Genomic DNA, 28,000 nt, shown 5'->3' with positions numbered 1-28,000 from the left:
TCACATGTGACTCATTGAAGTTTATTACGGCAATTAATTACACAAACATACAGGCGATCCGTCGTCCAGCTCAGAAGCACTCAAACCAGTAGAGTCCATTAGTGATTTCTCTTTATAAATAACTTAGGAGAAGCAAGCACATTTGGTAAGGAACCGGCAGCGCTGACATAGCGTCACGCAGATGGCACGAGGCAGGCCGGGGAGGGGCAGGCACCAGAAGGTCAAGAGCCCTCCTTGGCCCCAGGAGCCCCAGGCCCACCAGATGCTGGGTTCTCAGGTAGTGGACATTTCAAGGCACGTACAACTTCCTAAGCAATAGCAGCTCCAGGCCCTTCCCTGAGACCTGGTTTACCTCTGGAACAACGAAGTTAACACTCAGCACACCCCCTTTGTCTACTGTCTTCATTCTTATTACTGAACCTGCCCAAAACCACACAGGGCAGGGGGCTGTGTATTAAACAGAGTCATAATCCCCGCCCTTTACATTCTGAAGACAGGGAGGTGCAAAGCAACTGCCCCTAATGTAGTGATGGTGTTTTTTAAAAGCACCATTTGGGAAGTTAGGTTAGGGCCTCTTTTGACGTCTGTCTTAGGATGGACACTGGGGGTGGGAGGATTCCATCAAAGGAGCGAGGGGAGGGGAGGTGAAGGGAAGGGCTGCTTGTGAATGAGAATCAAGGCACTAAAGGAGAGGATGGATGTGTGGGCCTCGGGCAAAGTCACCCTGAAGTGGAGGGCCCCAGAGGAGAGAAGGGTGGCTGGGGAGGTGACCTGGCCCTCCACTCCTAAACAAGCCCCCATGTGACCACAATCTCCAGGCCTAGAGCTGCCCCCTTCCCTCCGGCCAGAGGGCCCAAGGCAGCGCCCTGGCTTCTCCAACCAGGGCAAGCCAGGTCCGGGGGCAACCTTCACAACCCCCAGCCCTCATGCTGCACTGGTGCTGCCCCAATGAAACAGGACACAGGACAAGCTTGTCTGACATCAGCTACCAGAGTGAAATTATGGCTTTATAGGACTCAAACCTGTTGTTTTTCCCAGCTCTGTTCTCTCCCTCCAATCCAATCCCGGCCGCAGTGCGTGGGAAGGCCAGCCTTCAATGAACTGGACAGATGCCAACAGCTGCACCCCTCAGCATGAGGCTCCACAACCAATACGCCAAACCCCAGGAGAGACAGAGGGGACTGGAGACCCAGGGCCTCCTCCTCGAGATACCTCTGGCACTGGGTTCAGATGGCCCTGAGTGCGGCCACAAACAGATGCTCATAACTACGTGCACGCACTCACTCACAGACACTTGAGAGGTGCTGGGCTCCCGCCTGGCTAGCACTTGCAGCCAGGCACTGAAAGGAGGGGCTCCCAGGAGGACCTCCAGCCAAAAAGCCAGCAAGTGCTGTGACCAGTCACATAGCCCAGGGCCTGGTCCCTCCAAGGCCTCTGTGTACCAACGCAAGTCCACAGGGAGCACCAATGCCATGTCCAGTGGACCCTCGAATCTCGGCAATGGCTGGGCCAAAGGTTGAGCGTGGGTGGGACTAGGGAGGGGCCGAGGGCCAGGAGTGTGTCTAATAGCCAGGCCAGGCAGGCCCCTGGGGCTGTGGAAACCCATAGGGAGGAGCAGGCCCAGGGGGATAAGGGGGCTGCGGAGGCATGGAGGGCTGGGGCTGGCCTGGGAAGCCAGGGAGCTGGGGCTGTATTGGGTAGGGAGGTTTTCCTCCTGCTTCAGGGTATGGGGACTGTTGAGGATAACCAGGACTGGGGACCCTGCCTCCCGCCACGGGGTACCCTGGCCCAGAGGCACCAGTCGGGGTCCCAGGATAGCCCAGCCGGGGCGGTGTGCTCCTCTGTGGGGACCAGGAGTAACCCGCAGCAGCCCTGGGTCCAGGCTGGGCTGCCGGGTAAGTGGGGCCCAGAGGCCCACTGTAGAAGGAGGGCTGGGACACCACCGGGAAAGGGGCGGGGGGGAGGGCTCCATGGGCAGTGGGGCCCACAGGCAGGCTAGGGGACGGGCTGTAGGGCAGAGGGTAGGGAGGCATGGCCGATGGTGGCGGCTGCGGCTGCTCTTCAACCACAGGGGGTGTTGCCTGGGGTACTGGGCGCGGCGGTGGTGGCGGCGGGCGGGGTGGAGGGGCATCGCCGGCCAGCTCCTGGGAAGCCCTGGGCTTCCTCACCACTTCCTGGAGCTTTTCCACACGAACCCGGCGCAGGTGGGACAACATCCTCATGGAGGAAAAATTCTCCAGGAACGTTTCCAGGGGCACCTCGCCCTCCAGGAACTTCTCAGCCATGGCCTGGAAGACATAAAGTCCAGTGACAACAGGAGCCAGCTAGGATCAAGGCCTCTTGTTTTTCCCTGGGGTCCAAGTTTGGCTGCAGCCCTCCCACCTTGTACCTCCTCAGGTGCCCACTACCCTTCGCTGGCCATGTGCCCCTTCTCACAGCTGGCATATGGTACATGCACTGTCTCCCACACTGGAATGTCACTCCCTTGAGGGCGAGACCTGTCCCTGTCGTGGGCACCTCTGTCCAGGCGCCCTGGCATCATGCCAGGCCCACCGTCGCCACTGTACATATGTGCTAAACACCTGGATGAGCACTAGCCCAGGGGCCAGGAGGGCCTGGAAGCTTCTTCCTCCCAGACACGGAGGAGTGGGCAGCGCCAGCTGCCCACAGGGGCTGAAGAGGTGCCTGGAGGGGAGCAGGAAGCAGGGAGAATGGAGTGGGGGACTGGCCTCGGTCCTCGGGGGACGCCTGCTGAGCTGCCCTCCCATCCAGGACTGCCAGCCGTCCTTGTCCACTGTCACCCATTTCTGCTTCAGCTGGTAGGACTGGGTTCCTGTTATTTGTATCCCAAAAGGCCACCCGGGGACTAAAGATGTCCTTCCCCTCTGCAATCTATGAAAGCTCCCTTGTCCCATGCTTTGCAGACAGACATCTGCTCCTCTTCCAAGGGCTCCTGCTGCAGGGACCGACGCCCTGTCCAGGGAAGAGGGGTGTCGCCTTGCCTCTCACCTCGGACTCTTCTTCAATCTTCATGCCTTCCACCTGCAGAAGGTCTAACAAAGTCCCTGGCTGCAGTGCTGAAGAAAATTTCTCTGGAAGGGAGGGCAGAATGGCTGACATTTGAAAAGTGCTTCCTGATTCAGTGTCAAAGGCATTCTATGTCCGTCCAGGCCCAGCCACCACCCAGGGATCCACCAAAGGGTCCTTTCGAGGGGGCCTGATGGGTGCTTTTGGTCCAGTTCCTTAGACCACCTTCCTGAGCAGAGAAGGGCCCAACTGGACCCAGACTAGACCTTGGCCAAGCAGCCTCCCCTACACAGTCCTGGGAAAAGAAAGGACTCGGACTTCAGAGCCCAACTGACCCAGCTCTGCCTGCCAGCCAGCGGAGTTACCTAACCTGAATGTCAAGCTCTCTCACCATCAAGACAAGGACTGCCCTCCCACCTTCACACTGGGACACAGACACAGGTTCTGGGACACAGAGAGCCCAGAGCAGCTCAGCAAAGTGCAGAGGCTACGCTGCCAGGGTAACAGCAGCGGCAAAGGAGGCAGCTGTCTGGATTCAAATCCCAACTCCACCTACTTCTAAGCTGGCTGACCTCAGCCAAGTTCTTTAATCTTTTATTTTCCTTACCTATCACATGGAGTAACAGTACCCACCCTTCCAAGGCTGTTGTGAAAAAATGTACATAAGGCGCTTAGCACAGGGCTGGGAACACGGTGGGCCTCGGTAGCTACGCGCCTTGCCCGTCCCTGGGATGGGACAGAGAATCTATCCTTCACGGTGTTTCAGCTGCTCGGCCCCATCCAATCCTGAATGGGGACCCTGAGTTCACAGAGGGGCCACCCTACCCAACTTTGCCTTCTGCTCCTGGCACCGCTCCACGAGCTTCCGGAGCTCCTGGTATTTATCCGAGAGGTTTGAACGGCTGATCTCCAGGGGTCCCTGGAACTCCAGGTTCTGCTCGGCCAGGCTCCGGTTGGTGGCCAGTGCCATCTCCCGTTCCAGCTGCAGGTCCTGGACCTAAAAGGGCAGGACAGCAGACCGTAAGGAAAATGTCCATCACCATCAACCTTCCGGCAGCACAGGTCAGGGGCTTCACGGGCACATGGCTGGCTCACCTTGGGGCGGAGAGGCTCATCTTAGGGCGATACTCAGCTCTCAAATAGTCAGATAAAGCCGAGTTCAAACCCTGAGCAAAGTGCTCTGCGCCTCGCTTAACCCTTAACCCGCCACCCACGAGGTGGAGACGCATGGGAACCTGGAGCTGAGGGTGAAAAGGCAACATGACTGACACTTAAGATGGAGTGTGCAGAGCCCCAAGGAGGCGGGGACCAATTTACATGAGAAAATCAGAGGCTTTCTAGGAGGAAAGGAACAAAAAGTCCCAACTTCTTATCCCCAAGCTTCAGAGTCCAGAGATCTACCACAGTGGCCTCCAGTGGCCCTGGCCAGATGCACAGGCAAGACATGCAATGAGGTCCAAAATCAAGTTACTCTGAGGGGTGAGAGCCCAGGCCCCAGACCAGACCACGCTGCTGACTCAGGAGGGACCTGGACCTGCCTCCTATGCGGCACATGTGTCCTGCAAAGAAGCTGCACAGACGAGCCAGAGGGGCCACACTGGACATTCCCTGCTGAAGACACTTCCCCAGGCCAAGCAGCACTTTTCCCCTCTGCCAGGCTCTTCGTCACTGCCAGCCAGTGCAGCAGAAGCCAAGGCACCCTTCCCAGTTGTCCGTGACCTGATGCCCCGGGCACCTGCCAAGGGGGAGGGCCGAGGAGTCAGATCCACACGCTGAGACAGTGGTGACGGTACACTGACAGCACGACGGGACAACAGAAGAGAGGCCTCAGTAGCCACCACAGGGTGTAGGGAACAGCTCGGCAAGACTGACTCTGAGTCAGGCCCTGCACGGTGCAGCTTCTCCGCCGTGGTTGCATGTGACGGACCAAGCCAGACTGGCTCATGCCCCACCAGACACAGGAAGCCCGTGGGCATTCTGGAAGAGGCCTCAGGGAAAGCCTGCCCCTCCTGCTGTCCCAGCTACAGGGGCCCTGGCCCTGCACTCTGGGGCAGGCCCATAGCCTCTTCTATGTGCCCCAGATTGGAAAGAAGGCCGCCACAGCTCCCTGCCCTCCCTGAGCCCTCCAGATGAGGCTGCCAGGGTTCAGGGACCGTAGGGTCCAGGGGTCTATCCAGCCTACAGCCCATGCAGCTGCCTTCTAGAGACATGGTCTCAATTCTGTTGTCCAGTCTGGAGTACAGTGGTACGATCACAGGTCAGTGCAGCCTCGAACTCCTGAGCTCAAGCAATCCTCCTGCCTCAGCCTTTCCCGTAGCTGGGACTACAGGGACACACCACCATGCCTGGCTAAGTTCTTTTATTTTCTGTAGAGATGGGGTTTCCCTATGTTGCCCAGGCTGGCCTCAAGCAGTCCTCCCATCTCATCCTCCCAATAGCTGGGATTACAGACACAAACCACCATACGTGACTCTCAATCTAGCTTGGATTCGCCATGGACTTTACTTACACGGCTGACCCAGGGTGAAAGGCCTACGGCGCTCCTGCTCACCCATCCCCTGCAGGGCCTTCCTATACGCCCACTGCCTTTCCCTGCGTCTAAACCAACACATCTATGCAGCATCGTTTTCCCCTAAATCTTGCCCTACTCATTTCTGCGCCCTGTTCCCACAGCCTTCCCAATCTTTCTCCGTGAAGTGGGTCAATGGGTAGAAACATACAGTTAGATAGAAGAAATAAGTTCTAATGTTCAACAGCAGAGTGGCATGACTATGGCCGGCAATAATGTATTGCGTATTTCAAAGTAGCAAGAAGTGTGAAATGTTCCCAACACAGAGAAATGGTAAATACTCAAGGTGATGGAGACCCCAAATGCCCTGACCTTATAATTACATATTCTTTTCTTTTTTTGAGACTGAGTTTTGCTCTGTCTCGCAGGCTGGAATACAACGGCATGATCTTGTCTCACTGCAACCACCACCTCATGGATTCAAGCGATTCTCCTGCCTCAGCCTCCCTTGTAGCTGGGACTACAGGCATATGCCACTATGCCCAGCTAATTTGTATATTTTTAGTATAGACGGGGTTTCACCATGTTGGCCAGGCTGCTCTCAAACTCCTGACCGCAGGTGATCCTCCCACCTTGGCCTCTCGAAGTGCTGGGATTACAGGCGTGAGCCACCACACCTGGCCTGATCATTACACATTCTATGCATTGCAACAGACTCCCATCTACCTCATAAATATGCAAAATGTGCATCAGTTTTAAAAATTGCATACTGATGCACATTAGGGGTTCAGTGTGAAGTCCTCCCAGTCACTGAAAAGAGGTAAGACTAAAAATGGGTAAATAAAAGCTGTTTCCACATGTTTGGCTTTGGTATATTACTTTGGTGGAAATAAGCAGAGAGAATCTATACTCATACAGATATTTATACTCATACAGATATTTATGGGGTAGATGTGAGTCTTTGTTGCATGCATAGAAATGTGTCATGATCAGGCCGGGTGAAGTGGCTCATGCCTATAATCCTAGCACTTTGGGAGGCTGAGGTGGGTGGATCACCCTCGGTCAGGAGTCTGATAGCTAGAAAAGGAAGGAGTTACTACTAAACTTTACAGACAATTATGAATTTTCTTTGAATTTACAGCAAAACTCAGCAAGAAGTATCTAATAGTTCTTAAAATTACAATGTGAAATTTAAAAATTAGCCAGGTGCGGTGGTGTGCACCTGTAGTCCCAGCTACTCAGGAGGTTGAAACGGGAGGACTGCCTGAGATCAGGCGGTCGAGGCTGCAGTGAGCCATGATGGCACCATTGCACTCCAGCCTGGGCAACAAAGTAAGACCCGCCTAAAAAATAAAAATTTTAAAAAGTTGCAATGTGGGAGATAAAACCATTCTAACTTTCCTTACTAAGTTGCAATGTTGTTTTTCTCTGTCTGGCCCCCAACACAAAGCAGCTCCCCGCTCACCCCACTCCATGCACAGCATTCTACGTGGAGACAGCCCCTGCCAACTCTCTTCTCTCCAAGCCGTGTCCATGTCCCAGACTAAGACAGAGCTCCTGTCTCCTCACAATCCCACAGTGACTCAGTTACCATCTCAGAACCCACAACAGAAAAGCCCCAAGTGGCTTGTCCTGCTTCATTTCCACCGGATCCACCGGTGTTCTGTCTGGCAGAGAGTTCAGATGAATGGGACAGGTGTGACTGCACACCACAAAATTCAAGTGCCTTCTGCCCAAGAGGTCGCCGCTGCTCATTCTCTGTGATTCTCTGCTTTGCCACGACTCTGTCAGCCTGCTCAGCCCTGCATACTCTAGCAGCAGGCCTTGGGCTTCCCATGGCACCATGCTCTCGGTGCTTAATATGACAGAGGACGGCAGGCAGAGCCGCACTGTGCCCAGCACCAGGCCAGCCAGGAGCCACGCCCTGCCAGAGCTCACAGCCTCACTGACCATGTGAGTGGCCCCAGGGCTTAGACAAGTAGGCTCTGCTCCATGTCCTTGCTGAGGACTGAAAAAGCCTTAGGGTGAGAGGATGTGCCCACGGTGCCCACCTCTCCTCACACTCTGCCCACCAGGAGGTCTTTTCAACTCCATGTTCAGTCACCAACAACCCCGGTGAGATTCCTCACTTGGGCAGTAGGGCAGGCTGTGGGCGGCAAGAGCACACACCAGAACAGAAGCAGGGGACTCACGCCTGGCACCCCTACGCATGGAAGCACGGAGACACTAGATGGGGGAGTGTCATTATTTTTTTCAAAATACCGCAAGTTCACAGAAGAGACGCACCATACCTGCTCATCCAAGCAAGTAAAAGTGTACTCCAAATGCAAACCAAAGGAGCTGGCATTACTTGCGTTTGTGTCTGTCCCTCACATTAGGGACAGGAAGCAGGAACTTCCAGATCAGCGGATGAGCTGCAGCCACTCAAGGGGTGACCGTGGGCATTTCTGGCTGAGTGGCCTGACCTCTCCCATCTCACAGGGGACATCCCAGGGTCACAGGAGATGCTAGGGGCAGGGAACGTCCTTTAGTCAGTGTAAATCTCTGCACAGGCAGAAGGGTTCTGTTTGTTTCCACAAATACTCTGTGATGAAGAGGAAGAGGAGGAGGGTCCTGTCATGAGGAAAAACAGGATCAAATGGGAGACGAGCTACAACTCAGCCCAAGCACTGCTCCCAGAAGTCTTAGAGTCACCTGGAGAGACGGCATCACACAGGGCTCTTGGGGAAAGTGGGTACAAAACCATACCAGTGCTTTGAGGAGCTGCCTCCAGATCTGGGCTGGAACGACAGTGTGGGGACTCCTGGGGTATCTGGGTCCCTAGAAGGCCCCAGGAGGCCCTGCCCTGCCCAGCACTGCCAAGAACTCCCAGGAACTGGTCTGAAGCCTTAGGGATTCCTCTGAGTCCAAAGCAGGATGAAGTTCACAGAAAAGGGAGATGAATTTGGCTAAAACTCCCAAGAAGCCGGCACCCTTAAAAGCACCTCTTAACAAGCCTCATCTGCTGGCCTCTGTTGGGCCCCATCCCGGCCTCCCTCTACCTCAGGGGACTCCAGGGCCAGCCGGTCAATCGCCTCCGAGTCATTCTGCAACTCCTCCAGCTCCTGCAGAGTCTTATCCTTCAGTGTCTCCATCCTCGCCTGCAAACAGAGTGACATTAAAGTGAGGAACGGGCAGCCCAAGATAACCCCACTCCCTGGGGAGGCTCGAGGAGGGACGGAGATCTCTGAGAGCACATTCCTGCAGCTCGCTGCCCCACCTTCCCTCGGGTGCTAGATGGAGCTCCCCATGGAGCAGAGAGGAAAAGGCAGGAGGAGAGGGCCAGGCAGCAGGGACGGAGACTAAGTTTGGCCCAAGGCTGCCCGCAAGCACTGATGCCATCGTGGCCTCTGGTAGGTGTCTATTTCTGTCTGAACCAGAAATACGCCAAGCTCCACACAGCGGGGGGGCTTTGCTGGCTTTGACATCACCAGTTCAACTCTGTCACCACTTGTTATATTTAGTGTTCCAGAAACCTCAGGTTTCCCCCAAGAATTCCCCACAACGGCAGACCTCTCCATGTGTCACCAAAATGAATTGTCATGTGTATCCTCGTAGGAGCAGGGAAAAAAAAATCACCCAGCTGGCCTTGCAGGCAATCAGGAGGAAAAGAAATTGACCGACCCAAAGAGGACATCTGCTTTGATGGAGAGCTGGTGTCAGCGGCCCTCTCCCTGTCACTCTGCCCAGAGGGCCATCGATTGTCTGTGGTGGATGGGTCACAGCCAGGCCCAGCGGGGAGCCCCGGGACTGAAGGGAGGAGGCACAAATACACCCGGCACCTGCTTCCCTTCTGCTGGCAGGGTCCTCCATTTTCATCTGGCTTGTATCTTTTCCAGAGGTGAATTCCATAGCTTTTTTTTTTTTTTTTTTTTTTTTGAGACACAGACTCACTCTGTTGCCCAGGCTGGAGAGCAATGGCGCAAACAGGGCTCACTGCAGCCTTGATCTCCTGGGCTCAAATGATCCTCCCATCTCAGCCTCCTGAGTAGCTGGCACTATAGGTATACATCACCACCCCCAGCTAATTTTTAAATTTTTTGTAGAGACAGGGTCTCACTATTTTGCCCAGGCTGGTCTCAAACTCCTGGGCTCAAGCGATTCTCCCACCTTGGCCTCCCACAGTGGTGGGATTACAAGTATGCACCATCGTGTCCGGCCCCATAGCTTTAATGTTGGTTTTTCTCATTACAAAGGTTTAGTTTTCAAAAGATTCCACCACCACAACAATCTAGGGTCCTTCACAGCGCACCTGCACCAGCACTCAGCTAGGGTGAGCCAAGGCTGACGACCCAGCTGCGAAGGCATTCTACAATCAAGGACCAAGGTTACAGCTGTGTGGTCCAAAGCATCCTTCTCCAGGTCTCAGTTTTCCCCTTTGCAGTAGGAAGGAAACAGCATCTCTAGGGCCATCAGAAAGACAAAAGGAGAACTGAGAAACAATAAGCACATGTTCCCAGGTGCCCTGAAGTCCCAGTGTACTCCTGAGGGGAGCCCCCCACGCTCAAGCGTGCCCTGGTTCAAACATCAAATCATATGGCCACTGATAAGGAGCTATGCATATAGGGGTGTGACCTATATTTATCTCCTGAGGGTTAAAAGTAGCCCCCAACCTCTAAGCAGGGATTGCCAAACTTCAGTGTGTGCCTGAATTCCAGGAACGCTCACTGATGACACAGGTGGCCAGCCCTTCCCACACAGGTCTGCATCAGTAGGTCAGGGCAAGGCCGAGAAATCTGGAATCCCTCCTGGAGAGACTGACACAGGTGGTCCAGGGCCAGCTGCATCACAGTGGAGACCCCTGGTTTCTGAGCATGTGCCGCGTCAGTTTCCCCGGGCTGTCTCCCCTCCCCTCACAAGGAGAGGTAGCAGCAACCACGTCATATGCAAACAGGGCATCTGAAAGGTAGAAGTCACAGCCAGCAAATGGCAGAGCCAAAACTCAAACCTGCATTCTGTCCACACCTCACCTTACTGCTCCAAAAACCTCTTGGTCTAAAGCCCCAGAGCCAGGTTAGACACACTGGCTCACACCTATAATCCCAACATTTTGGGAGACCAAGGTAGAAGGCTCACTTGTGGCCAGAGTTCAAGACCAGCCTAGGCAATATAGCATCAGATTGTAAAAATTGTAAAATAAGAAAAATAAGAAAAGCTGGGCCAGGCGCGGTGGCTCATGCCTGTAATCTCAGCACTTTGGGGGAGGCCAAGACAGGCAGATCACCTGAGGTTAGGAGTTCAAGACCAGCCTTGCCAACATGGTGAAACCCCAAACCTACTAAAAATACAAAATTAGCCAGGCGTGGTGGCACACACCTATAATCCCAGCTACTCAGGAGGCTGAAGCACCAGAGTCACTTGAACCTGGGAGGCGGAGGTTACAGTGGGCAGAGATCATGCCACTCCACTCCAGCCTGGGCAACCAAGCGAGACTCCATCTCAAAAAAAAAAAGAAAAGAAGAAAAAGCTGGAGCAGGGGAAGAGCAGCGTGCAGACGGCCTGGGCTGGAGCAGAACTCTGGGAGGAACCCTGACAACACACCCCAAATCCAAACTCCAAAGAGCTGGCCACAGCAGGAGCGACACTGTGAAGATACCGAAACACATCAGGGGCCCAGGCTTCAGCCAGCCAGACACAGATCAAGACCAGGCCCTGCCGCAGGCACAGGCGGAACCTCCCTGAGCCTTGAGCTCCTCACCTGTAAAATGAGTCTCACACCAGCACCTCCCTCACAGGGTGGGTGCAAGGTTCAATGGGATGGCACAGGCAAGGTGCTGGCTCGGTGCCAACAGATTCCAGTACCACAGCAATGACTTCACATGAAGGCCCCAGCATGACCCAGCCAAGAACTCACCCAGCCACAGCACCTGCACCCAGACTGGCTCCACCCTAGGGGACACCCACCACAGAACACCTGCTCGTTCCTGCAGTCACGGCTGGGTGCCACAGGTGCAGCCGGGTGGAGGACAGAAGCTCCGTCTCAGGCAGCTGGCTGACCACACACAAGCAGCACAGTCAGCATCGCCATCTGGGAAAGCACCCAGCAGGTTCAGGACTCAGTCTCCTACACGGAGGTCTCCACGCGTGGGGAAGCCCCGAGAAGAGCCGAGATTCCCTGGGACAGGAACCAACTCCCCTGTCAGCTGTTTACCATGGGAATGTCACCAGATGTTTAACGAATATCATATTTAAGGCATCACAGCCTCGAACAACACATCCCAAACTTTTTGGTCTCGGGACCTCTGTTCACTCGCAATGTTTCTGAGGACTCCAAAGAGTGCTGTTTATGTGGATTATAGCTATCAGTATTTACCATGTTAGAAATTAAAAGTGGAAGAAAAGTTTTTTTGAAACAGGGTCTCACTCTACTGCTCAGGCTAGAGTGCAATGGCACGATCTCAGCTCACTTCAGCCTCAACCTCACAGACTCAAGCAATCCTCCCACCTCAGCCTCCTGAGTAACCGGGACTATAGGCATGTGTCATCATACCCAGCTATTTTTTTTTAATTTTTTTGTAGAGATGGGGTCTCACTATTCGATCCAGGCTGGTCTCAAACTCCTGTACTCAAGTAATCCTCCCGCCTCAGCCTCCCAAAGTGCTGGGATAACAGGTGTGAGCCACCACACCCAACCGAGAAATTTTTAAAATACAAGAACACGCAAGCAACACCTTCCATTAGCCACCAGAATGACAACGCGATCACGGGTCATGCAGCTTCTGAAAATACCCTGTATACTTATGCAAGAAAAGAGAGTGAAAAAGAAAATGTTGTCTCAGGATTATTATGAAAACCACTCTAACCTCATGGATGGCCTGAAAGGGTCTTTGGAAACCTCCAGGGGCCCTCTTGAAACACACTGTGAGAGCCACTGGTCTAGAGGTTAAGAGATGAGACTCTGGGGCCAGACTGCCTCGGTATGGAGCCAGCTCTGCCACTTACTAGCTGTGTCATCTAACCTCTTTGTGCCTCGGTTTCTCCATCTGTAAAACAGAGCAGCGTGTGGAACATAGTAAGCACCGCTAAGCATTTGCTGCTATGAGAACCCTGGCAACCATCTTACACAGTGGGCATCAATATCACCCCAGCCTCATGGGGGCGGCTGACAGAGTGATGTCACTTTAGAATGGCAATGCCTTAACTGGTCCAGGGATTCTCAACATGTCCCTCAGAGTCACCTTGAGTCCTTGTTTAAAGCCAGAGTCCTAAGTGCTCCTCCAGACCTAGAACTGTAGAATCTCCAGGATTCCTAATTTTTTTTTTTTTTTAAAGACAGAGTCTTGCTCTGTTGCCCAGGCTGGAATACAGTGGTGCAATCTCAGCTCACTACAACCTCTACCTCCCGGGTTAAAGCAATTATCTTGTCTCAGCCTCCCGAGTAGCTGGGATTACAGATGCCTGCCACCAAGCTGGCTAATTTTTGTATTTTTAATAGAGATGGAGTTTTACCATGTTAGCCAGGCTGGTCTCGAACTCCTGACCTCAAGTGACCCACCTGCCCCAGCCTCCCAAAGTGCTAGCATTGCAGGCAAGAGCCACCGTGCCTGACCAATTCTTAATTTTTAATCACCTTTTCATTTTAACTAGGCTACCTGGATCTGACTAGTTTGGCATCTATTATCTTATTTTTCCCTTTCCCTAACACTCTGAGGGGACTCAGGTGGACACAGCCCCATCTGACAGAGGAAGAGCAGAGACCCCAGGGCTTTGTCACCCAGTCATGGCAGAGGCACAAAGACAACACAGGCAATGCTCTTTCTACAGAGTGAGTCCCCACCCAGGACTCCGAGGGCACTTCCTAAGCCTTGGCTCTGTGCGGGCATGGAGGGACAGGTGACGCCCTGTCCCAGCACAAAACAGGCGGGACAGCTGACACCCAGGTGCAAAAGGCAGGGGTCTTTCATGCTGGGATTTGGTTCCAGATTTGCAGTCATGTGACAGTGCACATCGCAGAGGGAGGCAAAATCACACACTATCAAGACCAACGGGCAGAATGTCGTAGCCAGAGCTCACGAGAAGAGGGCCCAAGCTCCGGTCAGCTCCGCAGGTGAGAGTCACATGAAAATGGTGCTGCCATGATGTCAGGCTTCTAACAGGCCAGGAGTCCCTCCTACATGGAGGATGAGTCTGGGAAGCTGCTGCCTCCTCTGCTCGTGGGGCTCCCGTTTCAGAAGGCACTGCTGGAATGTAGCAGACAAACATGTCCTGAATAAGGAGTGCTCAGAACCCTACTCCCAACTTTGCCAAATGGTTGGAGGCCAGATGTTCTCTTTTTTGGGACTCAATTTTCCTTTTCTGTAAAATGGGCAACCAAACACTTGCATGGCTCTTTTCTTCTGAAATCAAAGCCCTCTGTACTATCACACTGGTCTTTAATTGAAAAAATAAATAAAGAGCTCAAAGCCCTCTGGAAATGCTCCCGTTAATTTACATAACCTCTCTAGTATGTAAAGCCAGCATGAGCTTAAGTGCCCCCTATTTCAGAGATAAAATGAATACCAGAAAGAAGCAGGTGTTGCCCCCGCTATGCGGGTGTTTTCATTTCTCCACCATCTTTGCCCCATCTGCTGGGCCCATCAGAGGGTGACGATGAGGATAAGGTGTTTAGCCATTAGGAGGAGCCCATGCAAGCACATCGATTATCCCGTCCCTCCCTGTCCCTGCCTCCGGGTTGGGGAGACCCACCTCACCCCCCTCACACAGCATCTGAGGCTGGGCAGACAAGTGCCACCTTGTGGGGCTTACCACAGCATCACCCACCCCTGGAAATGACGGACACCTTCCTCTCACCAGTCCCACAGCCATCGCCTGCTCCTCAGAGCCACCAGCGAGGCTGGAAGCAGCAAGCACTTCCCTGGGGCCCTAATATGGAGAAGGAGGGAGAACAGGAAACTCTTTTGCCCACAGCCACACAGCTGCCCACTAAGAAGATGCCCCTGAAATCTGGGCATCCACTGCTGGTGGCGTCTGACTCCATCACCCAACGCAAGGGACAAGTCCAAAGTGAGACTTCTCCGAGTGGCCCCGGAAACCACAGATGTTCCAAAGTAGGGAATTGAGGGGTTCCTGAGATGTCCTTCAGGGACCCAGAGTCCATGCACTTTCGCTACGAGCAGGTGTGACGAGTCCAGCTACCTTGGCCCCTCAGTAGCAGGGCCCCAGTCCAGAGCCCCTCCCACCGCCAAGATGCCCGGTGACCTCCAGGGCTTGCCATGCAGGAGTGGGGAGTTGTTGAGGGTGAGACTAAATCGACCCCTTAAAGACAAGTAGCATGTCTCCTTCATCTTCGTCATCCCAAGCCCAGCAGAGACTGGATCTCAGCACACAATAAGAGTTGCCCAAGAAGTGATGGAGAGAGGAAGGGGAGAACAAGTCAGTGAAGATGTGGGGACAGAGAATGGGGCCTTGCCCACTCACCCCTGCCTGCCTGCATTCCTCCACTCCTTTACTGAATAAACACTTCTGAAGCAATGACATTTGCCAAGAACACTGTGAGGGCCCCCATCACGGGAGGAAGGATAAATGGGGGCAGCAGGATGTGAACAAATATTTGGGGGAGTTGTACTATAAGCCAGACACATTCACAGGTAAGAGCTGGTCCTAACTCTCAAGCAACTCAGTTTAGTTTTAAAAAGGCAAAAATACTCACAATCATTCATCATGAATACAGGTGAGAGCAGCGTAACAGAGGCAGAGTGAAGAGTAGACAGGGCCGCTCTGTGGGCCGGGAAAGCTTGGCCACAGGCATCTGCTCGAACCACCCCAGCAGCGGCACAGCCCAGTGGGAGCCACTGCAGATCCGAGTGGCTGGGAGGGGGAAGGAGGGAGAGCTGTGAGGCAGGCGGCCGCACACGTTCACAGGTACAGCAGGAACACCTTTTCTGGGGTGATACCAACAACTCGAAAGTGATCTGGCTGGGAGGGAACAGGTGAGAAAGCTATGCCTGAGCTAGTCTGCGTTCCTCGCAGAGAGAAGGGGAAAAGTGTCCCTTTGGCCTCACTAACAGGCCCTGGGAACAAGAACTTGCTTTTGTTTTTTCCTTTTGCTTTTTAAAGTTGCCTCTGTAGTTTTCACCCCCACCAGAGGTCCCAATCCCAGTGGCCTACAAGGGAGGAGGCCAAGCGCCAGGCAGGGAGTACGTCTGGCTGGAAAGCGGCCCTGGAGGTTCCAGGCCCCTCCTGCAGGTTCCAGGCCCCTCCTGCAGCCTTGCCAGCTTTCCAGACCCATCAGCTCTCCAAAGGGAAGCCAGGACGCCACACCTAGGTGCACCTTCCCATTTCTAAATTTCAGTAGCCAACTCAAAGTTGTGAAAAACTCTGGGCAGACCATCAAAACCCACCAGCTGCTGTGTGTCACCTGAAATTGACACCACATCCTCTATGGGAGACCCGTGCAAGGATACAGATTACAGAAAGGGAGCGGGGAAGAGGGGAGAGGTGACAAAGACATCCCACAGGCATCCTGGAGTCCCACTGTTTGCCACAATGCACTGAAAGGAGGCTGGGGTGGGGGCACAGGCTGAACGCACTGGAGCTTTGCCGTAAGAACCGAGGAAGCAGCATTTCTGGGTGCAGACGGACTGGCCACCTGGCACCTGCTGCTTTGATCTTTGGTCTCAATTCCTTTCCGTTACTTTATATTTTGACTAAATCGATCCTACAGGCCTTGAGCACGGGGTACACGATCTGGTAAAAGATAGCACAGGGCCAGTGGATTTACGCCAAAGACAGTGCCATGTGCCCAGTACACGAGGCCACAGAACTTCCTAGCAGGCGGGGAGGAAGGGGGACTCTGGGGAGGGTTTGAACTTGGGGCAGCCTTCCAGATCTATTCTTATCAGGGGAAAAAAAGCCACGCACTGATGGTTTTCCTCAATGAGCTAATCGGCTCAAAAACAAATCGTTTCCACTGATCAGAGATCCTTTACAAGGATAACCTTCAAAAAAAAAAAAAAAAAAAAACATAACGCTGGACTACAAAATGCAGCATTTTCTAGACAGTGAGGGCAGTGAGATCAGAGTGTGGCATGCCAGTCCCAGAGACAATCTGCACTGCCCCTTACCCCTGGCCTCTATCTAAGTGGCTGCCAACTCTTCCCCCAAACTCTGTATCTGCACAGAATTCTGTCCTGTGCAGACAGGGAATTTGAAAACAGACGCCTTGAGGTTGTGCTTTAGCGCTAGAGCTCTTTAACTGTGTGACCTTCATCAAGTCCTTTAACTTCGGTTTCCTTAATGGGGGGCCACGATGATAATCCCACCTCAGAGGTTGCTATGTGGCTCAGATAAGCGAACAGCCCAAAAGAGCTTTGCAAATTCCTAGCACTGAACAAATATAAATTATTCCACCACATGGGGTCACTCCTGAAAACCCTGGGGTGTGATCTGCCAAGTGAAATGGCTGCTGAGATCGGGCAGGTGGGTTCCAGCCTCCACCACTCTCCTCACCTTACCACACAACACTTACTTGCCAGCGACCTCGAGCCCAAAATCCCTTGGTTCCTTACACATTCCCCACATCCACCTATGGTATCAGAAGCTGCTGTTGCCAGGGCAACCTGCAAAGTCCAACCTGCAAGCGTTAAAAAGGAACTGGCCCCATCTTACCTTGTATGTCAGAAACACCTGCTGTTGCCTTAGAAACCTTCCTAGTCACGCTGCTTAATGAGGAAATATTTGTGAGCCTGATCCGGTTTTCTTTTCCCGGAATGATTCCAGCTGTGCATCCAAGTATCAAGCTGTTGTTTCCCAACTTCCCACAGGGAGTTAAAAAAAAAATCCTCAAGTCTTTCTCTCCTGACCCAAAGCAGCACTGAACTGACCTTCCCTACAACTGGAAAAGTTAACAGTATAAGTCATGAAGAGGGAGGCGTTTTTAGTTTTTTCTTTTTCTTTTTTTTTTTGAAATGGAGTCTTGCTCTGTCGCCCAGGCTGCAGTACAGTGGCGAGATCTCAGCTCACTGCAACCTCCGCCTCCCAGGTTCAAGCGATTCTCCTGCCTCAGCCTCCCGAGTAGCTGGGACTACAGGCACATGCCACCATGCCCGGCTAATTTTTTTTGTATTTTTTAGTAGAGACGGGTTTCATCATGTTAGCCAGGATGGTCTCAATCTCCTGACCTCGTGATCTGCCCGCCTCAGCCTCCCAAAGTGCTGGGATTACAGGTGTGAGCCACCGTGCCCCACCTTTTTTGCGTTTTTATTTTTTTTTTTTAAGAGATGAAGGTCTCGCCCCGTCACTCTGTGGCCCAGGCTGGAGTGCAGGGGCCCAACAATAGCTCACCTCACAGCCTCAAATTCTTGGACTCCAGCAATCCACCTCAGCCTCCCAAACAGCTGGGAGTCCAGGCCTGTGCCACGCCCCCAGCTGGTTTTCATTCTTTCTAAGGAATTGCTGGGGTTGGAGCTGGGCTGGGATTGGAGATTCCTCCCACCCACTACGGATAAATAGTTAAGATGATGTGAAGGGGCTTTGGAGGCAAAAACTCCTAGATTTGAATCCCATCTTGACCTTTCATTAGCTATGTAACCTTGGGCAAATCATTCAGCCTTTCTTTTTTGTTTCTCATGTGTAAAATAGGGCTAATACTCTCAACATCACGGGGTTGTAAGGATTAAAAGAGAATTAAACAAGACCACCAGGCGGCAGGCCCGGCCCTTGGCAGGCACCAGGCAGTCTTAATTCCCACACCGTCATGGCTGTTACGAAATGCTGCCTATCAACTGTGCCAGGCACCCAGCTGGGTCTGGACCCAGAGGACTCTATAAGAGCCGATCCCAGAGGGAAGCAAAGGGTGTGGCTTTCTGAAACAAGCTCCAAACCAATCTAGACGAGTCCTCAAACAGCAGCATATGTGTGGGGAATGTACAATCTCTCATGATAAGGAAATTGCTTTATGAAGGAAACTGTCTTTACGTAGATATTTACATAACAACTGAATGCTCCTCCATACAATGAAAAACTCCATCTGACCCGTTTGCCCAGAGGCAAGGCCCTTAAGTGAGAAGACCCAAGAAGAATGAGCCCATCGCTGTGCCAAAGAGTGGGAGGCACTGGAGTGGCAGACTTCAGGAAATTAAGCCGCCCCGCTGGCTGGGAGGTTCTATCAGCACAGGGCAGGCTGCAGAGACCAGCGCTCACACCGAGTCTCCCAGGCGCTGGCTTGGCCTTGCTGACCCGCCCATCCCCTAAAGAACCTCCTCCGAAACCTGCCGAATCTCCACACACCTGCACTCCAGCACTCCTCCATCGCCACTCCTCTCACAATTCAACCTTTTTTCTCCCCCTAACTAGGCTTTCCTCCCAGTCTCCGTTTCTATCAGTGACCTCAGCTCCTGGCCCTGACTTCCAGGCCTCCAGGTCAGCTCAGATATGTGGGTCCCCCAATCCCTGATGTCCTATCACCAGGTTTTAGCTAGTCAGTGGTCCCAAGGCTCTTACACGCACCCATCCCTGGTCTTCCCACCTCCAGGGTCTCTCTCTCCCATCCCACCAGGGTCCCTGGATGAATGTGTCCTATCACACTGCTTCCCTGAGGCTGGCCATACTGCCCCGCTCCTTCCCTCATCTCCCAGCTGTCAATGGGTAGTGGGGCGGGGGCGGTGGGGGAACAGATAGCCTAGCCAGTCTAGACAGGACACCCTCCTCCTCTGACCATTTGCCCTGTTTAGCCTAATCCTGTCACTTTCAACCTTTTTAAAAGGAGAAGAATTTTTTTCTTTTTTTCCAAACAGAACATTTAATCCAAGCCCCACTGCACAGAATACTTCACAGTGCACATGCTACGGGCAAAGGGGTCAGGGAGAGCCCTGTTCTCACAGCTCAGTTCCCCCTTGACCTAGAGTTGGCCCCTAAGACCACTGCCCTAACCCCTCACCTCTGCTGCTCCCAACCCTCACCGGCCCCTGCCCTGTCCCCTCCTCCCTTTCAGCTATGATGCCTCGTCAGCAGCGCAGGGCAGGGGGTCGTCAAACCAAACCTTACCGTGTCCTGCCCAGTTGCCCTGCAGAGCCTCACTGTCCGATCAGTGTCAGGAACTGTGACAGGCCCTGCGTCTGAGGTTTAGAGACTGCTCACAGTTCAGAGGCTATCCCGGGCGTTTTATGCGCAGCAACTCAGGTAATCCTCACTGCGCCTGTGTTGCTATCCATCCTCGGCCTTTCCTCATTTTTTTTTTTTTTTTTTGAGACGGAGTCTCGCTCTGTCACCAGGCTGGAGTGCAGTGGTGCAATCTCAGCTCACTGCAAACTCCACCTCCGAGGTTCAAGCGATTCTCCTGCCTCAGCCTCCCGAGTAGCTGGACTACAGGCGCACATCACCACGTCTGGCTAATTTTTTGTATTTTTAATAGAGATGGGGTTTCACTATGTCCGCCAGGATGGTCTCAATCTCCTGACCACTTCGGCCTCCCTGAGTGCTGGGATTACAGGTGTGAGCCTCTGCGCCCGGCCTTTCCTCATTTTAAAGAGGAGAAACTGAACTTCTGTGCCTGCCACAGTCTCACAGGGAGGAAGTGCAGAGCCTGACCTGCAATGGAGGCTGCACAGCTTCACGGGCCCGCGCTTGCTAGACTGCCTCAATCAAGTCCACATCCACCAAACGCCAGGCCTGGCTCTGGGGACTAACTTAACAAATGGTGGTTAGTAGGGACATCTTCAACTAGACCCCTCAAGAGTAGGACCTGTTATATTTTGTTCAGAACCCAGCATAATGTTGTCCTAACAAATACTAGAGTGGTAACTACTCTCCTTCACCAGCCCTCAGACTAAGGTCCAAACAGGGGTATAGACCCAGGAGCCCCAGCAGCACTGGAGCGGTGCCTCCTTTGAACCTCAGCTCTGCAGGGGAGACCCAGGGATTAAAGGCCCTGAATCTGTAAGGCAGACAGCCTGCACTCTCGCTTACTGGCTGGGGAGAACCTGGCTGGGTAATTTCAGATCTCTGTGCCTCGGTGTCTTCTATAAGATGCAGCTTTTGGCCGGGCGTGGTGGCTCACGCCTGTAATCCCAGCACTATGGGAGGCTGAGGCAGGCAGATCACAAGGTCAAGAGATCGAGACCATCCTGGCCCACATGGTGAAACCCCATCTCTACCAAAAATACAAAAATCAGCTGGGCGTGGGGGCGCATGCCTGTAGTCCTAGCTACTTGGGAGCCTGAGGCAGGAGATTGCTTGGACCTGCGAGGTGGAGGCTGCAGTGAGTCGAGATCCTGCCACTGCACTCCAGCCTGGAGACACAGCAAGACTCCAACTCAAAAAATAAAAATAAAAAAAGATGGAGCTTTTCTAAGGACGAACTGAGTTTCATACCTAGAAAGTCTAAAGTCTGGCTCTCAGGCAGGGATCAATAAACTGTCGTGATTTCAATCATCGTGGCACAGCGCAGACACTCAGCCCATTCTTACCTCTGCAACTCTGCACTTCCTGTGTGGACTCTGAGGACACAGAATTTAAGATTCCTCCAGGGATGGCATCCGTCAACACAGAAACATAACTCCAATGGCTGAATCAACAATCTGTAATCAGATCAGCAGCATTCAGCGTCAATCAAAATGATGGCCAAGGAGCAGATGATTTAGTAAGTAGCTGGTTTCTGAAACTTCCTGACAGTCAAGCTCAGCCATCTGGCAAGGCCTCTTCCTTCTTTGGCCCATGACTCACTTGAAAAGAAACACATACTGACTTCACGCCAAATTCCACTTGTATCTCCTTTGTCCCTACTGTTCAGATGACTCGGAAACGATTTCAATCTGCAGCTGACCCTCCTCCCCCAGCCTACTTCTAATCTGCACAGAGCAAGCTGAGCAATCGGATCCAACTGGTCCCTTAAGAAGGGATCAAGAGGGAGGTCAAGGCAAAGACACACTCAAGACGAACATCCAGGAGTGTGCACCGATCACACGAGCTGTGTCTGTTCAAAGCCCAAGATGATGAGACCGGGGTTCTCACCAAGGTTTGGCCATCCTAGGCTGACATAAGGTGAGGCAGCTACAGCCCCTACTCCTGCCAGTGACAAGCCTGACCCAGAACTTCCGGGTCCAGAGGAATCATCATCAAGATGGTCACAGAAAAAGAGAAACCAAGCCAGGCCCTCCTCAAATCTATTCTTGACTCAGGCAGGAATCCATGAAGGCCGTTATCAGAGGGTGGCAATGCCGGATCCATGATGGCACTGAGCTCTGGGCTCACTTTCATCCTTGCACAGAATGTCTGCCCTGCGCCAGCCCGGCCCTCTCCAGCCCTCTTTTCTGCACACCCCAGTAACCTCGAGAGAGCAGTCAGAGCTCCCACGGCCCTCCCATGGCTCCCCAGCACTTCAGTATTATGTTCAAAGTCTCAGGCTCCTTGGCTTGGTATACAATGCCCTGTATCAGCTGACCCCGAGCCTCTATTTCTCCACAGGTAGCTCACTCCATCCCAACTCTTTCTGTTCTACCTACCTGCCCCAGAACAAAAACCACACTTCCAGTCACTTAACATATGTTGATCTCAAGATCAATACGACAGGGACCCTGGCCTATAAGGAGCGCACAGCACAGACCGCCCTGCTTTGCTCTTACTCTCCACTCTGCCTGGAATACTCTTTCCTACACTTTCCCATCTAGAAAATGCCTGCTCCATCCCTCGAAAGTCAGCAACTCTCTAACGCTTTCCTTGCTCCTTCCTCCCAGAGAGTTCATCCTGCCTTCCCTGTACACAGCAAGCAGCATTTTGTTTAGGAAGGAGCATGTTTCTCCAGCAAGACTGTGAGCTCCCCAAGAGCACAGCTCATGTCATGTCGTGTTTGTTTCTGCATCCCAGTGCCTAGGTCAACACTGGCCACATACAAGGTGATAAGGTGTGACTCTGTGTCCTCGCCTGAATCTCATCTTGAATTGTAATCCCTGTAATCCCCACAAGTGGAGGGAGGGACCTGGTATGAGGTGACTGGATCACAGGGGCGGCTTCCCCCGTCCTGCTCTGGTGATAGTGAATGAGGTCTCATGAGATATGTGGTTTTATAAGCGTTTGACAGTTTCTCCTACAGACGCTCTCTCACCTGCCGCCATGTAAGATGTGCCCATTTCACCTTCCACGCTGTAACTTTCCTGAAGCCTCCCAAGCGTGTGGAAGTGTGAGTCAATTAAACCGCTTTTCCTTATTAGTTATCCAGTCTTGGGCAGTTCTTTTTATTATAGCAGTATGAAAAAACGGACTAAGACACCAGGTATCCAAGGAATGCTGACCGGACGGGGACTTCTGCTTTCGGCTAACGTGGAGGAAGAGACAACAGATTCACTCTCCTGCCTCAGAAAAACTAAAAAGCCAGACAAAGCCAACAAAACACACAGAACGATAGTTTGTAAACACCGGACATCAGACAGCAGAGAATAATGATCCCTGACAGTGAGTACTACAGCTGCTCCAAGTGACTCCTCGAGGGACTCCAGGCCCAACGTACAGGGAGTGGAGAAGAGGAATTCAAACTGCAGGGAGGCCGGCGTAGCCGGAGCTCACAGAGCAGAGTACCAGAGAGAGAAGGGCCACACGGAGAACCCCAGAAACCTGCAGAGGGTCCCCCACCAGTTCTCAGCTAGTACCGATCTGTACCAGTCCAAGGCAACCATCCTCGGACCTCGAATTGAAACAGAAACAGTCTGCATGCCCACCAGCCACAGTGGAAAAACCTCATCATTCACGGGACATCGGTAAAGTACTAAAGACAATATTGCCTCCATGGTGAGGAAAAATCAGGCCCGGGCCTAAGGCTGTTCTGATCCCACCTAACAAGCCTTTAAAGAATCAAACTTCATGCCTGTAATCCCAGCACTTTGGGAGGCCAAGGCAGCCGGATCACCTGAGGCCAGGAGTTTGAGACCAGCCTGGCCAACATGGTAAAACCCTGTCTCTACCAAAAATACAAAAAAAAAAAAAAATTAGCTGGGTGTGGTGGCGGGCACTGATTTTTTTCTTTTGTTTATCCATTCACCTGTCAATGGACACTTAACGCGGCTCCCAACTTTTTGGCTATTGTAAATAACACTGCTACGAACATGGATATGCAAATACTTCTTCAAGTGTCTGCTTTCACTTCGTTTCATATATACTCAAGAGTGGAACTGCTAAATGATACAGCAATTCTATGTTTAAATTTTTGAGGAATTGCCATACAATTTTCCACTGGCTACACCATTTTACATTCCCACCAAAAAAGCACAAGGGTTTCCATTTTTCTACATCCTTGTCAATACTTATTATTTACTGTTTTGTTTTTTTAATAGCCATCCTAATGGGTGAAGTGGTAGCTCCTTGGGGTATTGATTTGCATTCCATAATGACTAGTGACATTGAGAATCTTTTCATGTGCTTACTGGCCATTTGTATATCTTCTTAGAAGAAATATCTATTCAAGCCCTTCACTCATTTTTGAATCAGGCTGGTTTTTGTTGTTGAGTAGTAGAAGTTCTTTGCATATTCTGGACATCAATTCCTAACACAAATTTTTTAAAGTTGGATTAGCTATACTAATATCAGACAAAGTAGATTTCAGAGCAAAGAATATTTCCAGGGGCTAAAAGGGTCATCTCACAATAAATGACATAGTTTGGATATCTGTCCCCTCCAAATCTGTTAAAATGTGATTCCCAATGTTGGAGGTGGGGCCTAGTGAGACATGTTTAGGTCACACGACAGATCCCACACGGGTGGCTTGGTGCCCTCCCTGCAGTAATGAGTTCTTGCTCATTTAGTTCACATGTGAGATGGTTGCTTAAAAGAGCCCGGCATCTCTCTGGCTCCCTCTCTGGCTGTGAGACACACCTGTTCTCCTTTCACCTTCTGCTATGAGTAAAAACTTCCCGAATCCTCACCAGAAGCAGATGCTGGTGCTATGCTCCTTGTACAGGCTACAGAACTGTGAGCCAAATGAATCTCTTTTCTTTACAAATTATCCAGGTTCAGGTATTCCTTTATAGTAATGCAGAACAGACTAATACGATACAACAAAGAAAGTCAATTCATACAGGGACATATAATACTCATAAAGGATTATGCAATTAACAACACAGCTTCAGAACATGTGAAACACAAACTGACAAAACTACAAGGGGAAATGCGCAAATCCACAATTATAATCAGAGTGTCAATGTCCCTCTTTCAATAACTGAAAGAACAGAACACCAAAAATCAGTACGGACACACAAGACGAACATCACAAACCAACCTGCCTGAATTGAAAGTTACTCAACACTTGACTCAACAATAGCAGAATACACAATCTTCTCAAGTGCTCACAGAACACTTACCAAAATGGACCATATTCTGGGCCACAAAACAAGCCTCAGGAAATTTAATAGAAAAGTATGTTCTCTAAAAGAAAATTAGAAATCAGTGTTTTTTTCAAAAGAACACTACCCCTGTGACTAATTTTAGTCATGCTTGAGGTGGGACCAGATAATCAGTAGTGGGACTAAAAATACTTACAGGTCTTCAAAGCTGCGCTCACCTGCCTGAGCTATCTGCTTGAAGTTCACTGGGGAGACTCTCTGCCCTCTCCAGCCCATCCTAAGCCCCAGGGGTCCTACTTGTCAGCCCCAGCTAAATCAAGACAAACCTGTTTGATATTTGCTTAATCTTTTACATAAACAAGCAAATGAAGATAAAGAGGTGAGATATGAATTGAAAGGAGCACCTACTAAGCAAACATGCTTTAAAGCTGACAAAACCTCTGACAGGGCTGCCATTAGACAACTCTCTGTCACTCGGTAACCACCTGGGAACAGACCAAAACCTTGCGGAAACGCCACACCCTTCAAAGAAACTTCTAACAGAACTTCCACACAACAGAGATCCAACCGGATTAAAACAGTGAAATCCATTAACTCAGGTCTTCAGTGACCTGATTTCGTCAGCCTGGAAAACCCCTATTATTACTGGTCAGCAGCGTCCAGAAATGATTCATATAGCTAGTTAACACAATGGCCTTTTAAAGGCAAATCAACAAACTTCAAAGCAATAAACAAAAAGAAAACAAGAACCCTCAGGAATAATCTCACATCTAAGCTACCAGCGGCCCAGCAAATCTACAAAGTTCTTAAAGGCGGCGGTGCTTCCCAAACTCGCCTTACAGTAAGAATCACCCAGTGCATTTATTAAAAATAGATTTCTGGGCCCTCCTCCAGATAACAGCACAAGAATCTCCAGAGGTGGAGCTCCGTATTTTTAACAAGCATCAGAAATGATTCTTAAGGTCCAGTACCTTAGGGAAACTAAAGGGTCACAGATTAAAAGCATATTAGCCTCGAAATGAGACTGATGGGTTAGAAATCCCTTGTCCAGGACACTGTGGCTCATGTCTGTAATCCTAGCACTTTGGGAGGCCGAGGTGGGTGGATTACCTGAAGCCAGGAGTTTGAGACCAGTCCAGCCAACATGGTGAAAACCTGTCCCTACTAAAAAATACAAAAATTAGCCAGGCGTGGTGGCAGGTGCCTATAATCCCAGCTACTTGGGAGGCGGAGGCAGGAGAATCACTTGAACCCGGGGTGGGGTCAGAGGTTGCAGTGAGCTGAGATCACACCACTTCACTCCAGCCTGGACAAAAGAGTGAAACACCGTCTCAAAAAATAAATAAATAAACCAACTTGGCCACTTACTGGCTGTGTGACACTAGCCAGGTTACCTAAAATCTCTGCAACTCGCTTCATCCATAAAATGGAATCACCACCTATTTGGACATGTTCGCAGAATATCGCATGTTCAGAAACCCCCAGAACAGTGCCCAACAAACGGAAGCCAAGCAAGAAATCACAGCTGTTAAAAAAAAAAGAAGAAGAAAGAAAGAAATCACAGCCATTGCTACCTGCAAAACAGTGGCCAGAAACTGCCCAGAAAGTCTACAATGAAAATCTTCTACTTAATGGAAATTACAAAGGCACAGAACCAAATTTCCGAGATAATCTAGGAAAAAGGCTTTTCTGGGCACTATGACCTCAAAGAACAAAGACTCACTTCAGCGTCTAGTATTTTCACTTCAACAGTCCCCAGTCCCACCTGGAACTACAGAGTTCAGGTCTCTGCAGGGCTGCAGCTTTGGACAACAAAGTAAAAGTCTTTCTTTCTCCAGTTCCTCGGGCACCACCACCTCCAGCTCTAACGCCAAGAGTCACAGAACTGAGAGTCGGGTGGCAGCATCTTGGTGCATAAGTAGGAAATGGGACTCCTGGAGCCAATAAAGGGGGCGGAAAAGGCCTTAGGTAGCAACAGGGAAACTGAGGTACTGCTGGAGCGAAGAGAAATTAGTCTGGCAAGTTTCTGGAGCTAAAGACTGGCATTCCCAGCGTAGGTGAGCCCAGACAAGGTGTAGCTGAGAAAGCACTGCCTCAGCTCAGGGGCTAAAATCCCAAGCTGTATAGTCAACTCTGCCAGTAATTCACAAAACAGCTCCAGGTGACTCCTTCTCCCGTCGGTAAAGTGGGAAATCACCTCACTGGCTGAGGAGGAAATGGAGAGGAAACAGGGACAGAATGTTTATGTATACGCCCGCTGCCCTTTGCACCCAGAGGGTCCCGGGGTAAGAACTGGTCAATGATGCTGGGAGGTCCAAGTCTGAGTCCTGAACAAAGCCAAAGCTGAAAGTCCCATCTCTCAATGCCCTGGGGAAAGGGCACAAGCCAGGAAGTCAAAGACCAAAGTCCCTCCAACACCCACTCTGCCACTCGTCTCCCGCGTGCCCTCTAGCAAGTGAGACCCTACTCTTAGACCTCAGCTTCCCCATCTATACAATAGGCTAACTGGCTGTAATGTCATCAGAATTGTAACCGCAGATGCTCACTTATGGGGCGAGGGGCTACCGAGGTGGAAAAAGAAAGGTGGCGGTGAGGGGCGGGGCGGGGCTGGAGGTGCGACCTGCAGGGGAGCCGGGGCGGCGCCTCGCGCCCTCCCTCCCTCCCACCGCAAGGGGCAGGGGCGCCGGCCCCTGGCGCGAGTCACGCGCCCCTCGTGCCCAATCACCGGCCTCTGCCAGGGTGAGGCGGGCAGGCGGAGGAGCCCGGGGAGCCACCGCCGGCGCCGTCCCCCACCGTCGCCCTCTGCCCCGCCTGCCTGCGGCAGAGCCGGGACCCTCCCCAGTCCCCGCTCACCTGCCAGGGCTGCCGCCGCCGCCGCCGCCACCGCGGGTTAAACCGCAGCCGCTCCCACACTTCCGGGGTCCGCCAGGCCCGCCCCCCACCGGATGTGACACCCCCTGCAACGCCCGACGCCGCAGCGGCGGGCGTGCTCGCCCCGCGACCCCGTTGGGCGCCCCGCCTGGCGCGCCTGAGTTACCACGACATCGTGCCACACAGACACTCGCGGCCGCCCGGGCCACACCCACGGGCGCGCCCAAGAGACCCCTCGCGCGCGGGCGCGCCGCACGCCCCGGCCTCGGGAGGAGACCCCGCCCACTGG

The 28,000-nt window shown here is 52.2% G+C and overlaps 1 protein-coding gene across 7 annotated transcripts; it reads right to left on the bottom strand.

Annotated features, from left to right (window-relative positions):
* Nucleotides 1-5: 5 nt before the first annotated feature.
* VPS37C (VPS37C subunit of ESCRT-I) lies at nucleotides 6-27,995 on the bottom strand. Of its 7 annotated transcripts, none has more exons than XM_032283252.1 (6): nucleotides 27,694-27,952; nucleotides 20,980-21,090; nucleotides 8,578-8,676; nucleotides 3,853-4,024; nucleotides 3,010-3,092; nucleotides 6-2,288 (listed from the first exon to the last, which is right to left on the bottom strand). In XM_032283252.1, exons 3-6 carry the CDS (start codon nucleotides 8,668-8,670, stop codon nucleotides 1,563-1,565), a joined length of 1,074 nt encoding a protein of 357 aa, XP_032139143.1. In that variant the 5' UTR covers nucleotides 8,671-8,676; nucleotides 20,980-21,090; nucleotides 27,694-27,952; the 3' UTR covers nucleotides 6-1,562. The 7 variants fall into 7 exon arrangements, with proteins under 7 accessions (XP_032139143.1, XP_032139144.1, XP_032139145.1 ...); XM_032283253.1 differs by lacking the exon at nucleotides 27,694-27,952 and adding an exon at nucleotides 21,236-23,409; XM_032283254.1 differs by lacking the exon at nucleotides 20,980-21,090 and having other exon boundaries at nucleotides 27,694-27,995.
* Nucleotides 27,996-28,000: the final 5 nt, after the last annotated feature.

The sequence above is a fragment of the Sapajus apella genome, unplaced genomic scaffold (genome assembly GCF_009761245.1).
Source record: "Sapajus apella isolate SASKATOON/1434 unplaced genomic scaffold, GSC_monkey_1.0 scaffold14, whole genome shotgun sequence".
Classification (NCBI taxonomy): domain Eukaryota; kingdom Metazoa; phylum Chordata; class Mammalia; order Primates; family Cebidae; genus Sapajus; species Sapajus apella.
The sequence above is the reverse complement of the archived record's forward strand: the minus strand, read 5'-3'. Positions and strand labels throughout refer to the sequence as shown.